Source organism: Semicossyphus pulcher, unplaced genomic scaffold (assembly GCF_022749685.1).
Source record: "Semicossyphus pulcher isolate SPU_LCO1_2020_fin unplaced genomic scaffold, fSemPul1.0.p SCAF_2, whole genome shotgun sequence".
Taxonomy (NCBI): Eukaryota; Metazoa; Chordata; class Actinopteri; order Labriformes; family Labridae; genus Semicossyphus; species Semicossyphus pulcher.
Window position 1 is genome coordinate 10,039,332 of NW_027211693.1, and position 18,236 is coordinate 10,057,567.

General features: G+C 42.9%; 1 protein-coding gene across 1 annotated transcript in view; it reads left to right on the forward strand.

Moving 5' to 3' along the window:
• LOC138597746 (teneurin-3) overlaps positions 1-18,236 on the forward strand; it is a 98,781-nt gene that overhangs the window by 55,360 nt on the left and 25,185 nt on the right. Inside the window, exons 13-16 of the mRNA XM_069669227.1 lie at positions 4,611-4,730; positions 6,815-7,076; positions 8,574-8,841; positions 9,831-9,974. Coding sequence (XP_069525328.1) covers positions 4,611-4,730; positions 6,815-7,076; positions 8,574-8,841; positions 9,831-9,974 — 794 coding nt within the window. The remainder of the gene's footprint in view (positions 1-4,610; positions 4,731-6,814; positions 7,077-8,573; positions 8,842-9,830; positions 9,975-18,236) is intronic.

Here is an 18,236-nt window from a genome sequence, read left to right on the forward strand (position 1 = left end):
CTTTCCATCTTGCTCAATATCTGGTCTCTCTTCTGTTTCTTATGTATCTCATCAGCACAGAGTTGTTTGTTTGGAGACCCAGAAATTTCAAACATTCATTGGAGGTTATAGGCTGAATAATTTATGGCAGAGTATACATTATAAAAAGTCTCTGATGCAGTGGAACAATTCTAGAAAAACATCTAGACCTCCAGCAGCAGTGGTGACTCTTGTTCCTCGTCGTAAAGTATCTGATGTCTGCCGGTGCGGAGATGGGAAACAGTTAGAGGTCACTCCTCTCCTGTTTTTCTTAAGACACCATTGTGTGAGCCAAAAGAAAGGGAGCAGATTTCAGCTCGCGGTCAGGTTTCAGAACTCGGCAGTAAACTTGTCCCTCTTGGAGCACAGAGAATAAAACATGTGTTGTGGTTTCGTGTTTTTTCTTTTCTCCCACTAGGCTCCCCAGCCGTATCGCATGTCCCCACGCATGTCTCCCACCGGGTTTTCAGATGGTGTTTTTCCACAGCCAGTGTGAGACAATGACGAATAAGAACGCGTGAATTATATGATTCATTTCGGGGCTTTCAGCAGGTGGTGTGACTCGGCATTTGTTTGGGGGGGTGGGGGGTTCGGCTCTCGCAGCATCAGTCTGCCTCTCTAAAGATTAATAGAGACACGGGGAAGAAAGAGTGAACCTTCGCCGGGGCTCTTAAGTGGCCTTGTTCCCTGAGCTGGTAAATAAAGGATGGGTGATAGTTGTGCCAGGCGCGGAGCGGGAGGGAAATAGGAGAGGCTAAAGCTGTTGATCATCCTTGTCTCATATACGTAATGACCCGGAGATAAAGTGGCAAAATGAGACATTTTCTGCCCATTGGTGACAAATGCACAGGGAACACTCTTGAAATTCCGCTCTGTGGTTGAGAAGTAGGGGATGATTAAATGTTGATGGAGAAATATCGCATTGTCTCCGCGTCTTACCTTTAAATAAAGGACTGACTTTACAAATGACTTCACACTTAAGGAATATACGAACACGAAGCCGCGTGAAGGCACATGAAGGGCCCTGCAGTCCTGCTGAATAATCGCCAAGGATATTTGAAGCTTTAATCATGTATGAACCTTCTGTGTCTGTGATTTATGGAGGAAAAATGCCAAAGAAAATACAGTTTTTTTACGTGAACACAGAGGGAGGAGACGCTGGAGGTGGAGGGCCTTTTGACCAGAAGCAAATCCATTTGCCAGCAGGGGAAATCTGGGTGGGCAAAGTGAATGAGTAATGCGCTTCCATGCTAGACTAACTACCAAAGAGGTGCCCTTAAGTGAAGCATTTAACACCCCCTCCAACCCCCACCTGCTCTGATGGCAGTGCTCTTTGGCCAGCAGTAGGAGGTGACTTTTATAAGGAAGCCACCAGGTGTGCGAGTACATAAAAGTGCAGATGGAAAGAGCAAAAGTTTTCGTGCGTTTTCCTTCCAAATCTACACCATTTGCGACTTCACCCTTCTAAACCGCGGCGGTGATTGGTTTGTTCGGTAGAATTACATTACACTTTTCAAACCACTTGTCATATTTTTCATCTTCGTGACAGTTTGCCTTCAGCGTTGCATTTTGTTGTTCTGATTCTCCATGAAGTGCCTCTTGACACGTCAACCGTCGAGCTTTGCAACTTCTCTCATCAAGAGGATATCTGTAACCGAGCTGAAGAGCTTGTTCCATCACAGTTCTTGATGGTATATTATCTTTCATCGTGAGTGCTACCACAGACCTTTATCACGCTCAGGTATGACACTGACAACAGTCTCTCTTTCTGAAAGCGCTCACTCTTAAATCTTACTAACTCTTTATGGATTAGGATATGGACTTCTTAATTCAGAAAGTTCAGGGTGATGGTAACACTGAATATTCCACTCGTGAATCTGGTGTGATATTCTTAATGCTTGTTGTATAGTGCAGTTCATTTGACAAGTTGACTTCACTTAGTAGACTGATGATTTAAAGTGGTAATCTCAAAGATCTCAGTTTCTTTCTGTTTGACGGCACCTATGGCAATAATAGGTGATTGCGGGCCTCTCTGGCAGACCAACCACTGCTGGGTGATGGACAACTGGGGGCCACTTTTCCATGAAAGTTGCACCAGACACCCAGTCTGTAATACTGCAAATGCAAAGGCCATAGTCTCAATCTCGCAACACACGCAGAGACCGGAAAAGCAGCCGCTTAGCTCCGCCTACATTCTCTGGCAGACCAACCACTGCTGGGTGATGGAAAACGCATCACTAACTGGGCGCCGCTTGTGATTTTTTTCTGTGAAAGTCGCCACAGACACCCAGTCTGTAATACTGCAAATGCAAAGGCTTTCATCAGTGGGCCATAGGCTCAATCACCATTGTGTTACCTCATTCGGCGATTGATAGTGACTTAACAGACATTTATTTAAATGAATATCTTCCAGATTATTACTTTTAAGTCCCTGTAAATTTCGATTGAAATATTAAAAATGCATATCTGATATCAAAGGTGAGAGTCACATTTTGCATTTACAGATATCTTAATGAAAATAAACCTTGATAATTACTAGAAACTTAGTTAAAAACATGGCTAATTTTGACTTTGTAGGCAGGGCAGATTATGTTTTATTGACATAAGAAGTGCTGCCATGTGAACATTTTCATTTCAAATGGTCACTAAATGGGGTGTAACAAAAATCTTCACAATTGATATCATAGTTAGTTAATTAGTTAGTTAGCATGCACCGTTGGCCTAGATTCCCCTATTTGTTCTCAAAGCTATGAGTACAATGCTAAGTGGTGTCTCTGTAGCGTTAGCTAGTGCTGCAATAAGGGATAATGTATAGTGAGCAGGTTGTCATCTCAGAATGGAACCTCGACAGGGTGAGAAGGTTTTGTCTCACCCTGAAGGGGTTCTGCCACGATAACAACCCTCACTGTACATTATCCCACTTATCAAATGGCTATTTACTTACAAAGTCAATTATTTGAGACAAAATGTTGATTTGGAAATTATTTTATGTCTTTAAAAATGATTAGATAGATAGATAGATAGATAGATAGATAGATAGATAGATGTTTAAAAATTGTCTGTTACACTCACAGTTAGAGCTGCGTCCATAGCAATGGTTAACTCTGTAGCCTTCTTAGTAGCTGTAGCTAAGCTAGCTGTTACTTTTACTCACATTAAAAGGAAACACTTCCACTGATGGTGAAGTAAGACACGGGGGAACAGGACTGCAGGAATCAGCACAGCACCTGATGGAGGTTTCCTGTCTCGTCACTGTCAGTCTGTTGACATTTTCTTTTCCATTCACCATCTTTAAACACCGCCGTCTCCCATACTGTGTTCCATTTAATGTTTACCAGAATCAGAATCAGAATCTGGGTTTATTGCCAAGTAGGTTAAGTAAAAGACTTAAATAGAATAAGATAACAAATAGGCAGTCAGAATACAAATATAAAAAGCAATACGTGTAATACAAAATATGTACAACAGGTGTAATTAAAAACATTTAAACATTAACAATCTCGTAGCCTTCAGTTTTGTCTTTGTCATTGAACCTTTTGTGCTTTCTCTCTGCTGTTCTCTTTTCACTCTGTAAACAAGCCGACGTCAAATTTACCAGACTTCATTCGGCGGATTGATATGAATACAGTTTGTCCCACGGATTGTTTGATTAGAACCGCATCCCTAGCAACGGTCTGTTCTACATAACAAAAGTCTGTTATCGAAAAATAGCAGACCTCGGTATGTTGTAATTAAGTAGGTAATTAACACAGCTGTGTAATAAATGATAATAAAACAACTTCCTCAACGCTCAACAAACGTGGTCGACACGCAACACATGCACCCGTCGACTATCACCCGCTGACAGGGCCAACGCTAGGTGTAAACAGCTGAATTGCTGCTGTGTGACTCTTCCTATTATTGGTTCATGGAATTAATTGCGTGATCTCATAATAAATATCATAACATAACACAATTCAAACCCAATATCTGGAAAGTTTTTAAAAGCTTAAATGGCAATATTCCAAATTTGTATTGAAACTAATTTCTAATACTTTTTACATGCTAATTATGATGTGCATAAGACCCTGTGTTACATTGTTCGAAGGCTGTGAATCTGTCTGCCTCGATAATGTGCTGTGTGTATTCCACGCGTTTCTTTGATACCCTGTGTTTTCTGTGACGGCCACACAAATTTAATCGCCCTAAGAGCTAAACATGGCTTCATATGTTGCAGCTCATCTCTCACTAATAATGCTTTTGATAAAACTGGGGCTTAAGCGTGTTAGAAAATGGCATCCATTTATGTGTCCTCGTGGAATATCAATGCTGCAATACATGTGCAAGATGCGGCATAACAGTCCTTTATGTCTGGAAAACTTCATGCCACTGAATTATGGGCTTTTAAAAGCATTACACATAGACAGAGAGGTGCTCTATAAGGTGGCATTTTCCATGAATAACAACCACTGACATTTGTGTGTTCCTAGCGGTCAGTAAATCATACCTCCCTGCATGTGCCGCCGGCTGAGGGATGACAGTTGTTAGCAGCGTTGACACCGGCTGGCATTGTTTGTTTACTCAGCCCTTTCTGTGTTTGTTTGCCCACACAGCCTGGCATCAGTCATCCGGGGTCAAGTCCTTACGGGAGACGGGACGCCGCTGATTGGAGTCAACGTGTCTTTCCTGCACTACCCGGAGTACGGCTACACCATCACGCGGCAAGATGGCATGTAAGTGAGACAGTCCATGTGCATCAATCAACACTGATTTACATATCCAAATAAACACGAGCACTCTCTCGTAGTAAGCTCAGCCTCTGGCTTCAACCTTTGCAAAGATTTATTTGTAGCACGGACCCCTGCTGACCCCAGACCAGTATGAAAAAAAATGCAGAAAAGTCTGTCCTACAGCAGCGGCGGAGTCGTCCTGGCAGTCATCCAAAAAGCGGTCAAAACAAATTGAAACAGCAGCACATCGTGCCCTAGAACAATTCCTCATGCAAATGTCACAATGGTGGAGGCCATTTTGAACCAGGCTGTTTAAAATGCATTGAATCAGCGAGGGTAGAATCAATCTGCCCGCAGTGTAGTAAAACATGGGATTACTGTCTGACCTTCTCCCGCTGTTTCCGCTGACGGACCCTTAATGAGGAGAGCGCAAACACATACAAGACAAACGTATGTCGCAGATTCTTACAGGAAGGGTTCACCTCAGGTAGGAGCTTTATTTCGGCTGTCGGACATGGTGGACCAGGCCTTCATTCAAATTCAGCAGACAGAAGCTGCGTGTTTATGTGTTGCCAGTGTGGAATAAAAGGCTTATGAGTGGCAGAGAATCGTACAGCTGTTGTTATGAAGCACAATCCTCGGGTCCCCAGATAGCCGAGGATTAGCTGATTTCTTCAGATATTCCGCCCTGTAACTCTTCTGACAAGGAGCGTGATAAATGGTCGGGGATAATCACACTTGGTTAGCCAACAGATCCGCTCAGTGTGTTAAGAAGGGGGGGTGGGGGTGGGGAGTATTCGGGGGGGGGCCAGCATCAAAGCCTGGCCTCTTGCAGCTGTGAGCTCCCCACTGCCCAGAGTGGAGAGAGCTTGAGAAGGAAGCTGTTTTAGGTCAGCTGCACAGCTTGGCTTCTGGCGTGTGTGTGTGCATGAGAGACGTGCATAAGCATTTAAATCTGTGTCCGTGTGCGTGTGTGTGTGTCTTTGTGCGTGTGAATGCATGCAATGTCACCACCCAGATGCTTTACCCCCTGGGTAGTGGAGCTCACCGAATATATAGAGCAGCACTTCAAAGGCTCGCCCTTCATTTCTAAACCAGTAACTTTTCCCTGAGTAATGTCGCACTAATTAAAACCAGTTCGCCAAAGAGAACTCCTGAGACTGAAACCAAACCCAACCATAAAGTGTCTCCTTTCACCACGCCTGGTTTAACAAAAGGCATAAATTAGATTCAGTGAATGATAATAATATATGGAGGCTGTACAGAGGGAATACACTTAAAAAGGAAAAGTTCTCTCTTCCATTGAAGAAGCATCATGAGGCTTAATCCTCAAATTTATATTTACTCTGCTACTTTGCACTTAAAGGGAAAAGATGGATTTAGAATACCAGATTTTTAGCAGGTCAGTTGTTGATCTAAGAAGATACCCAGGCTCATTGGGGGATAGCAGATCTTGGATATAATGAGCAGGGTGGTCATGTGAAGCCTTGAAGGTCAGCAATAAAATTAAGAAACAATGCATAAATAAACAGGAAGCCAATGCAGGGAAAGGGCTTGTTTTCTTGAATCAGTGACAATTCTTGCAGCAGCTTCTTTGAAATCCCATGTTACACCGTGAGGCATATTTATATTGTGCTGGCCGTCATTCTGCAAATACTCCTTAATACAGTGTATTTATTGCTCAAAGCAGTAATCTCGAAGATCTCGGTTTCGTTCTCTTTGGCGGCACCTATGGTGATAAATTGCAATTGCGGGAGCACACTTCCCAGATATCCAGACAGTGTTGCATGTGTGACGTCCACGGTTGGCTCCGGTTGTAACTCTTGAAGATTATTACTTTAAAATACAATTAATGTTCAAAATAGTTGCTCACACAGCTCCGGGGATGAAAGGTAGCTTTGATCACAAAAAAAACAAAACTCTGGCACTCACAAATAAAGTACTCCTCTTATTTATTATAGGCAATAACTATTTTGCCCATGATTTTTCCCACAACAAATAAGGGGACCTGTCACAGCAGCAAAATAAATGTGTAGATAATACAGTTTATCAAATCGGTGTTTTTGCTTTCATCATTTTGTGTTAAGGTTTGACCTCTTGGCCAACGGCGGAGCTTCTTTGACGCTGAGCTACGAGCGCGCCCCGTTCCCCATGCTGCACCGCACGGTGTGGCTGCCTTGGAACGTTTTCCACGTGATGGACACGGTGGTGATGAAGCGGGAAGAGAACGACATCCCCAGCTGCTACCTCACCGGCCTGATCAGACCCAACCCCCTCATCCTGGCGACGCCCCTCTCCACCCTGTACAAAACCTCCCCAGAGGACAGTCCCATCATCCCCGAGACCCAGGTGAGATCGCTGCTACAGAGGTAACCTCAAGAGAACTTATACACTCACTCACTCGCGCCCATATATCTGATTGTTTAGAATGACTTTAATAATTCATCCCATGTTTGATCCCAACATTACAAGCCGCAGTGTTGCAAATACACAAACAGAGAGCTACGATAATACTGTTATCTTCCTTTCACCATGGCCTCTCTCGCTTATTTTAAACACAGTCAGATTTGCCTTTCAGTTTGCCTTTGAGCTTTGATTGAATTGAGGCGTCTCCCCAAATACTAAGCCATAAATTGCCTCACAGTAATACTGATAAATTCCGAGGGCACGTCACATGGAGGTTCCATGCCTCTGGATTTGGTTCGGATCCATTTTGGCTCCAGTTGGAGTTGAAAATCCTTGAATGCAAATATGTGACTTTGCAGCTTTAAGGAAGAAATAGATCTGCGTTAAATATTTGGGGTAAAAAGAATCTGAATTTTGACATATTTCTGCATGAATGCAGCGACAGCCTGAGGTGAAACCTGTGCGTTAACAGAGACTGTAAGATATAGAAGAGTGATGCTGCATTCGCATAGATTCAGGCATAAAGCAGACCCCTTTTGAACAACCCAGGAGCAACAAATAAACAGTCTGAATAAAATACACGACTGTATCTTACCATTACACTTTTGTAATGTTAACAGAGAACTGATTTAAATATATTAAATCAAAATATATCATGTCTAAATATTCATGTAATAATTTAAATAATGCCTGTAGCTGTAAAACAGCGTTTGCTTTTAATATTCTTTTGCAAACTTAAGTTTAATATTAAATTTACTACCTACTTAAGGTCATTCCTTTATTTCCAGCATGGACAGAGCCAGAGTGAGATATATTGAAGTTTTTTGTCTGAAAAAATGAATATCTTGTCTTTGTCCAGGTTGCTTTGTTTTCTGGCTTTCTTAGGGAGCTGCTTTAACATCCTATTGTAAATTCTGACATGAAGGAGGGCATTCTGTCAGCCTCTTCTGATTTTAACCTCCTATTCAAAATCCAGCTTGCTGCCTGAATCCATGTGAACGCAGCATAAGACCTGGCAATGATTATAATTTTTGTTCAAGTAAAATAATCTTTTTTTCCAGATTCAAATATGAGAATTCATTAATGCATTGGGAGTTCATTGATTGCCTGTGGAGTTTGCTCTATTAGCATACTAACGAATTTCCTCTGCTGTTAAGTTGAAGTAAGAACATATCTTTAATCAGTCGGCTCTGTAAGACAACAAACACAAATTGTCTTTTGAGGCTGAATCGCTCCACACTGTATGATTATAGTGAACCCCTATGAAGGAGGTGCAATATATTATAATATTAATGACATAACATCAATATAATGTATTTTACACTGTAATTAGAGACATCTTCTGCATTAAATACCATTAAACTCCTGTTGCTCCTCTTACTTAAGTCTAATCCCCCACTGTGTATCTGGCATCCATCTGACTGCTAATTAAATTCTTAGGTCCTTCACGAGCAAGTGGCCATACCAGGCAGCGACCTCAACCTGGTCTACCTGAGCTCCAGGGCGGCTGGCTACAAGCCCATCCTCAAGGTGCTCCTGACCCAAGACCGTCTCCCCTTTGGCCTGATGAAGGTGCACCTGATGGTGGCCGTCATGGGCCGTCAGTTCCAGAAGTCATTCCCTGCCTTCCCCGACCTCTCGTACACCTTCATCTGGGATAAAACAGACGCCTACAATCAGAAGGTCTTTGGCCTGGCGGAGGCTGTGGGTGAGTACCTGCTGTGAAGCTGCCGACTGGAGATGTTGTGTGAGCGTAGGTTCACTCTCGGATACTCGTGCTTCCTTCAGGCACTGAACCTTAGATGAACTTTGAAGATTGATTTTTTTTTTTTTTTTCAAAACTGAGAGTTATTTAGACGAGGACTGCATTTGTTACTATGTGCGATAAAGATTTAGCAGGTGGTGTGAAATTCGGAAATTCCCCAGTGCTGCATTTTTTGAAGGCCACTGCTCTTTTGCTGACTTCTTTGTTTTGCATGTATGAAATTACAGCTGCAGCGAGTGCGCAGACTGAAATATTGCCTCTGAGGCAGCAGCCAGAAGAAGACAAAAGTCAATAGCTGCAATAAAATCTAATGACAAACAATAACAAGAATTTTTTTATTGCCTCATAAATCGCAGAATATCTTTATTATTTTAATTAGAGTTGAACGAGCATTAGGCAGCATTAGGGTGTAATTACTACACGCTGTAACACTTACATCTTAATGTTTTGTCAAAAATAAAGTGATGGGATTTTAATAAAAAGCAGGAACGTTAAAACATTCCAGCTTATATATTGCAGCGAGGAAAAAGGACTCTCAGTCCAGACAACCAGGATTCACTCACAGCCCGGCGTTTATGATATTTACCATAATGGGCACCATCTGAGCCTTTATTGTTTATTGCTAATTCAAGCCACTTTACATGCCATTCCAGCTTTATTTGCATTTACACAAGATAAAACAGACAAATGAGAGGAGAGTGCATAAAATCTAAACTGTGCAGGTGAGACCCAGAAACCCCCACAGGTCTGCTAAAACCATCCCAGCTGGAGAAAATGACACAGTGAACGAGAGAGCAGAGCCGGCGAACACAGACATACAGCCACAACGTGTGCTGAATGTCTTATAGACTACAAGCCTCATTGCTGCCTAAGTGTCAGGTAAGGAGGCTGCAACCTTGCTCACCATGGGCGTCTGCCATCATTGCTTTCAGTGTCGGTGGGATATGAATACGAGTCCTGCCTTGATGTGGTGCTCTGGGAGAAGAGGACGGCTGTGTTGCAAGGCTACGAGCTGGATGCTTCCAACATGGGAGGATGGATGTTAGACAAACACCACATATTGGACATCCAGAACGGTAAGAAACGCTCGTTTACGTCTAAACAGTGTTTGTGATTGCATGCGGGGCAGAGATAGGTGGCCTCTTAGGGTTACAGGCAGGCGGTCTTTACTGGGAATCACTGCAATAAATACTTGAATCAAAATGAAATATGGTTCGTCATCCCGTCTGCAGATAATAGAGGAGCATTTTGAAGGGCCGATTATTCACAGTAATGACAGAATAAATCAGCGACTGTGTCACCAGGGTGCAGGGCTCGCTGTGATTCCACACTACTCAGCTATTTTAGGAAGAAGGCCGCCTTTTTTCTGCACATGAAGGCTCAGGCTTTTGATGAACAGGCGTCATGTTTAATTCTCGCATTAATTCAACAAACTAAATTAATTTCTCGCTCTGTCATCAATCAGAATCGCTTTAATCGCCAAGTACAATAAATGGACATGAGTTTGTCTTTGTCGGGCTGCTGCACAGACATGAGAGAGTGAATCATGAAACTATCTAATATACATACAGGCCTGAGTCTTTGGCAGGCTACACTGCCAGGAGATGAGGCTCTATTCGGAGAATTCAGTAGTTTTTAGAACTGTGCAGGCAGTAATGCGACTGCAATCATCAGAAGTAGGCCTCCGGGTAGAGTGCATTGTCAGTTTGCCAGGCTGCTGTTTTGACATTAAATCCACTTCGTTGTTCCAGTTGTCCAAAACAATTTGTGGCCCTTTCATCTTAGAAATAGCCGAGGTTACAGTCGTGGCCTTCAGCAGAGTCCTTAGTCTCACACTGTCAGATCAGAGTGTGTGACTGGGGATTTAGGTTTGTGTTGTTTTGGAGGTTTTTTTTATGCTCGTGTATTTTGTGTTAGTCGGTATTTAATAAGTCCCTATGCTCACACATTTTTTAAATCTAAGGTGCTCATCCACCTTGCTCAATCACTTGTAGAGACAGCCAAATTTACTCCTGCCCACACCAGAAGGGAAAACAATTCATGGCCTTCCATTGACTTTGTATTGGCTCAAGGTGCCTTTTTGTTACTTTTGTCTGCTAGGAAACAACAGAAACAAGCTGCTGTGTGTTGGGATGCACTGCCAACAGCGCTTTTATAAGCATCCAAACAGAAGAACTGAACCGTCAACTAGACAAACGTTACAGGCAATAAGCATGAGCCCTCAGCTGAAAGATTATAAACACTGTGGGGCAACTGTAGAGGTTAAACCAAAACTATGTAAGGCCTAGTTTGTAATATTTGTTCGGTGTAATGATTCTCTTACCTGGTAATTTTATCAAATAGTTCAACTTTTTCTCTCCTGGGTTTGTCAGTGTACTTTTTCTCTGCAATAAATATAAGGAAAGCTGCAAGGTGGAGCAGCGGTTAGCGCTGTTGCCTCACAGCTAGAAGGTTTGAGTCCCGGTTGAAGTGAAGTGGGCCTTTCCGTGTGGAGTTTGCATGCTCTACCCGTGCACACGTGGGTTCCCTCCGGGTACTCCGGCTTCCTCCCCACAGTCCAAAGACACGCTCGTTAGGTACAATGGTGACTCTAAATTGCCCGTAGGTGTGAATGTGAGTGTGAAAGGTTGTCTGTCTCTATGTGTCAGCCCTGTGATTGACTGGTGATCAGTCCAGGTTGTAACCCCGCCTCTCGCCCAATGACAGCTAGGATTGGCTCCAGCCACCGCGCAACCCTGAACAGGATAAGCGGTCTAGAAAACGGATGGATGTTGGCGTTAAACTCTGTACTGACGAGTTATAAGCCATATAAACCCTGTAGTTAGGAGGATTGATAGATGGATAGATCAACAAATCAGACTTCCAAATGGCGTAAAAAAAATACACGTAGCACATTGCTTTTGTTTTACTTGCAAATAGCTGAAAATGTTGTAACTTGAGAAACTGGTAACTACACCTGTAGCTAATGAATTTCCTCGTACTCAGATCGTCGTTTCTTTGAGTCACAGAGTCTGGGGACTTTCGTTCATGTTCGCTAACGAGGAGCCTGGCATGGCTATGATTGATGTTTCTTCTGATTCAGGCGGAGAAAACATAAATCAGGGATAGCATTATAGCTGATATAATTTGTAGACGAGTTGTTCTCATCTTTCCTGTCTCAATTTTAAGTTTCTAGACAGCCACGTAACAGGTTCAGGCCGGTACGTTCGTAGCTGGTGAGTCAGTTTGGGAAGTATAGTACATTATGCTATGTTTGCATGCAGACTGAACTGTCCTGAAATACCTTCTTTAATTCGGCCCTATATTGAGCTATTATCTGGTCAAAATGGGTTTTTAGAGGTCATTGTGTGAAGAGGGAGATAAACCAAATTTCATCCCTCTGACAGAGATAAACTTTCAAACATAACTCGTCCATTTAAATGTAGAGATGGAGCTCAAAAGTGCAAATTTATCATCTCCTCTTCTTGTGGTGCAGAATCTAATTTTAAGATGAAATGTTCCTTTATTACCATCCCTTCAAAACATCAAGCACTGCCCTAGGATGCCTCTGCACTAGCTTTCCGCTCTTTGGAGTTGTACCGTACGCCCACACTCACTCAATAAGAGGTCGTGCTGTTCACCTTACAGGTAGGAGTATCACTCTTTACTGATTCCTTCTTTGTTGGCGTGCAGAAATAAAGTAAATTCATCCAAAGGCAGCAAAAATGTACAAATGTAGCAGCAGGGAAGCTTTTTATCAGGCAACAGGTTTGCCATCAGCAGCTATCAGCGCTTTAGTCTGCATTACTTTGAAGTTGCAAGTGATAATAATGTCACTTGTGCATTTGGATTCTGTGCACGAGATGGATAAATAACCTTAAAGTGAAATCTCATTTATATTCTTTTGAGTGCAGTGACTCAACTTAAAGTTCTGCAGAGGCTCCTACAAAGACAGAACCTCACTATAGCCGCTTTCCCACTGGGCAAAAAACCAGATAACACCCAACTTTTTTGCATAATGGGAAAGAGTACAATTGCCATTCAGACCCGGGTAATTATCGCCTCGGCTCCGGCATTGATGGGAACACAAAACCCGTGTTGACAAGCTAATCTCCGCCCCCTTTCCGGCGCGATGCTATGCTCCCTCTGCAACTTCTGCGACTCCTCGTCATCTCAGCTACAAATTCCGCCCGTCTCTGTCCGAGCAGCACTCGAACATCGTTCCAAATTTGTCAGCACCGAGTTTGATACACAGACTGAATGAGTAACAGATACAATAAAGACCTAACCACTGTAACATCTTCACTGTTTACTAACCCTGTCTCAAGTGCGTTTGTGACGTCAGACGGTGGCGCAGCAGAAAAGAGACCGAAAGGAGTATACTTCACTGGCAATGGGAAAAGAGACAATCGGAATCTATAAGCGAGTCTTTCCGGGTCTGAAAAACCTGCGTCAACGCACTTATTTCAATAGGAAATAGTTCTATGAGAATAAACAGACACCACCATTGGTTCTGATGAGGTTGAAGAGGTTAATGAGGCTCAATGGTTTAACAGCACACCATTAAAATGTATGTGCAGCTAATTGTGCATGAAACTAGACTACAGCTTTATTATTCATGGTGCTGATATTGAATTTGAATCGCTCTGTGTATTCTTTTCATCTCTGCTGGGACTGAAAACTCAGAGGAGGAAATGCAAGCCCGGGCTGACCGATCCTTGTGGTCTCTTATGTGGTATCTCCACAGCCCGGATGTGTGGTAACTTTTACGAGGAGGTTTTCATGAGCTTTGGAGGAGCTACAGAGCATCTTTACTTTTCCCCTGCAACCGCCCGGCACAAAAGTATAAATCTGTCTTCAGCCACTGTCCCTTTGACCAGGTCCATCGAGCTGCAAGCAAACCTCAGAGGTTATTTCAGATATTTTGGCAACCATAGGAGGCCTGTTTTTAAGGAGGAATGTTTGTGTAACTAGAGCTTCTTTCTTCCTCGCTCTTGAATCAAGTCTTTTATAGCATCCTACATGCGCTCCCACAATTGGCAGGGGCAACTCTATTCATCCCACAACACTCAGTGGGTTTGCACATAAACATCATCCATGTTTTCTGCATGTATAACACTCCTCTCACATCTTGGAGATCGCACAAACTGTCTTTTGTCGGATGCGGTTGTTAAAAACATGTCACAGAAGCCATTTCTGAAACCGAATCTTCCTTTACTTTGTTCAAACCTTGATGCTACTTTGTCCTGCTTCTTTTGTTGCACATTAAAAGAAGAGACACGGGGGCCCATCGCCGAACCCAATCTGTCAAGCCATGCAGAACGCAGAGTTTGTGAAGTGTGCAGGAGAACACTGCAATGTGCCTTTAGCTTGACTGCTGTTGGTGCGTTGCGTTTCATCCCACCTGTCTCAAAGTATAGAAACAGCCATCTCCAAAGCCTTCACTGTGGCAGCATCACAGTTGGAGTTGGAGTTGTTGTGAGATGCGTTTGTGATCAACAGGATAGGTGCACAACGTGTGATATGCTAATGTATGCTGCAGCCTTTATTAGACTGAGCTTGGCTCCGTGTCTGGGTTTATCTGAAAATTGGATGTTACTGAGCATGAAAAATAATCACGTGCAGGGACGTTCTTGCACATGGAAACACTGATGACAGAAATGAAACAACAACCAGATGGTGTCGAGCTTCTCTTATGCAGTAAATGTTTCAGCATCCCCGAGGCTTTTTCACACTTTCACTTGTCTTATTACAGCAGCGCCCCGACATAAATAGCAAAGACTGACTGAATTTAAAATGTTCAAAAATAGTTAAGCAAACTTGTGTCGTTCTGTCTGGTTTACCCTCGTCTGACAGGAGCTTAATCAATTTGCCAAAAGCAGGTTTCAAGTTGCAATCCTATTAGCTCATCCCAAAGACAGTGAGCTTCTTAAGGCTGTGAAATGTTTTTGTTAGCGACACGGTATGCTAGTTTATACTGTGTTCACATCAAAGCATCATAACCCTATCTTTAATCCTATCTGTCTTTGCTCTCCCACGTATGAATTTTAACCACAGAGGTTGAGCGTTTGCACCTGGTTTCATCCCCTCAAATTTTCTCAGTCCAAACTGAATTATTCAGTCTTGCATTCAGCCACTTTTTGACATTTGAGATTTATGGCCCACGTGGGTTTTTGGGGCGAGGAGTGCAGTTCGATATCCTCGGTCGGCATGAAGATGAATCCAAATATCACTGTTTGCCTTCATTGCTGCTCCGGTATCGATTCTTTAATGCTGTAAACCTTGACTAATGTCTTCACCCAACATGTTAGCGAGCGCCGGTCCTCTACAGCTGCACAGTGGTTAAGCTCAAGACGTTTGCCATTGCTCTTTGTTGTAACTGCTGTTTCATTTTGCACCACTTGGAACATCTGAGGCCTTTTTCTCTCATCGTCTGTGGCCTCACCCCGAGCAAAAAGCCGTCTCCCCCCTCTCTGCTTTCGCTCCAGAGCCTGTCAGGCTAGATAAGGCAAATTGCTGGTGTCTGTGCTTTAGTCGTGTCCTTCTGCCCCTCCTTTCTTTATTACAAGTGGATATGCCTTCCTCTCAATCTGCAGCTTGTTTCTATCTAGGGTAACATAGCAGATTCTTTTTTGACACAGCCGCAGAGTTCAGCATCTCAGAGTCTTGGAGTGTACTTACTGTACATCTCACGCACTTCCTGCATTTGAAGCGCTGAGAGGTTTTTCCTGCCCACATTTAGCCTCTATCACAGAGGATCAGAGGGAGTCTGGGTGGTATCTTAGAGACACGGTGCAAAGGAGAACAAAGAAGGACAGGGTGCAATTAAGACACTCTCCCTCTCCTCCCCTACCAATCTCTGTACTCTCTATGTGTCACCAAGGTGACATTGCTCAGGGCGCTCCACTTTTTTTTATCAGGTACGCAGGCTCGGCCTTGCATTTGTACCATTAATCATCTCGGAGGCTGTGATGTTGGCATTAAAGCATTTTCTACTTTCTACATGACTCAAATTAGCCTTTTATCAAACACATAATTACCTTCTGTGATGATTCTAAGAAAGGAATCAATTTAATAACTGGTCAGTAATGAGTGAAGAGGAGTATTCAGAGGAGGCAGAGCGGTGGCCTTGTAATTTCGGACGCTGTAGAGAGGAGTTAGAGTTGTATAAACAGGAGCTAGGCAGAGTATGTGAACAAAGCAGAGCAACAGTTATGTCCTCTGCTTGCTCAAATATTTCAGGATGACTTTTCTTCCAGTTTTCTACTCCCGCTTTATTTTCTATCACCGAATGTGGCCTTCATGTTTGTTCCACGACTCCACGCTCACATTCATTGCTTTATTTTGGATGTCTTTCAGTGTCTTTACGGAAACATGTGGCAAATACCATGAACCTGTCAGAGTCTCAAGCTGTCTGAGAGTTAAATAATAAAATAATCAGAGACGGGGTTTATTGCGGAGTAGGTTTACACATACAAGGAATTTGTTTTGGTGATTTTGGTGCAGAACGATTTACAAAGAAGAAGAATAAAAATAAGAAATAGAATAAGATAAAAATAGCGTCAAATTTGTTTCTTTTTCTTTCACTTATTTTTGAAGTTGTATCTGTAGTCATCGATCTTTTCTTTGTTTGTTCAGCCATAGTAGATTACTGTTTACTCGCAACACTCGCAGAGACCAGAAAAGCAGCCGCTTAGCTCCGCCTACCCTCTCTGGCAGACCAACCACTGCTGGCTGATGGAAAACGCGTCACTAACTGGGCGCTGCTTGTGATTTTTTTTCCCGCAAAAGTTGCCACAGACACCCAGTCTGTAATACTGCAAATGCAAAGGCTTTCATCATAGGCTCAATCACCATTGTGTTACCTTATTCGGCGATAGATAGAGACTTAACAGACATTTATTTAAATGGAAATATTGCTATCGCTGGATTAATCGATTGCTTTTATTCCCAACATCGAGACAGATTTAAAGACACGGCACAATAACAAATAAAAAGCTGATTCCTCGGTGTATAAATCAGTAAATATCAGTGGCGCCACATGCATAATGATGTAAACATAAAAGACCTATCAAGACGAAACAGACGAGAGAAAAAATGTGTCGAGTGAATGCAATTTCCGATCCAAAAAGGGAGAACTTGCAGCAACATGGATGAAAGCGAACGAGCCCACATCGCTGACGACACCGGAGCAGATTCACTGCAGCACCACGTTCACCATCCAGCTGATTGGCACATTGGAGCAAAGTTAATGGTCATTATTTTTAGTGTATTGTTTTTATCTTTTACTTGAAGATTAGATTTCAGTTTAATAGTCTCCCAAATATGACATGAGGTTCAGTTAGCTCCGCACAGAAACAGTAGAAATGTCAGTTCAGATGAATCAGTACTCTTACTTTTACAACAGTTCTTTTTTATACACAGATCTGTACTTCTACCAGACTAAAGAAAACTTTTGACACCTCTGATGCAAAGCAAAACAGTGATTTTTCTTTCTGACTTCACCCAACGCTCAAACACGCCTCCACACATTCATTTAATAATCAATGAGCTGACACATCCCTAATGGTTAAAGCATTCAGCTGCCATACTTTGACTTAAAATCTCCTCTGCAAAATCTGTCTCTGGAGCACAGCTTGTTTCCGTCGACATAACAAAACTTTGCCAAACTCTCACATAACATCATACTTTTTCAAGTTTTGTGAGCAGTTTTGCAGATGTCACCCGAACCCTGCTTCCGAATCCAAACACAGCGACATCAAAGGTTAAAAAAAAAGTTCATTGAATGTCTCCAAAGACGTTCCAGTCCGGACACCGTAGGAGCCCCCCCCCCTTCCGTTCAGCCTGGGGCGCCGGATAGTCACAAACCAAACTCCCATCAGTGCAGCACTCCAGCTGAGATGTCACAAGCTTGATCCTTGCAACCGTCATCAGCAGTAATGTGTCATGACCAAGTGTCCTTGAGGGAAACTGAACTGTAATCTGCTCCCTCACTCCGAGCTGCTTCACATAACAGCAGTAGAAGTTGTGAGTGAGAGAAAATGAAAGTGACAGAGTATATAGTGTCCACAGTGAGCCTCGCGTTCTGATCGTGGGGGGTGCTATGATTGATTATTGTATTTAATCCGTTCCATTACGCTCTCTAATAGCCTATGGTAAGACTTGTGTGTACAGTAAACTATGATGGAAGTGTAAATAGAGAGGAGTGCGGCGGCGTGCCAAAATGACCTCAGCATTAAATGTTTCTTTCTTTTTTTTTTTTGAACGTCAGCCAAACTGCGAGGCTGCTGTACTGCTGCAACCGATCCATGTCCTACACACTGCATTAGGCTGCTGGAAATTAGAATCGTCTTTGTCTT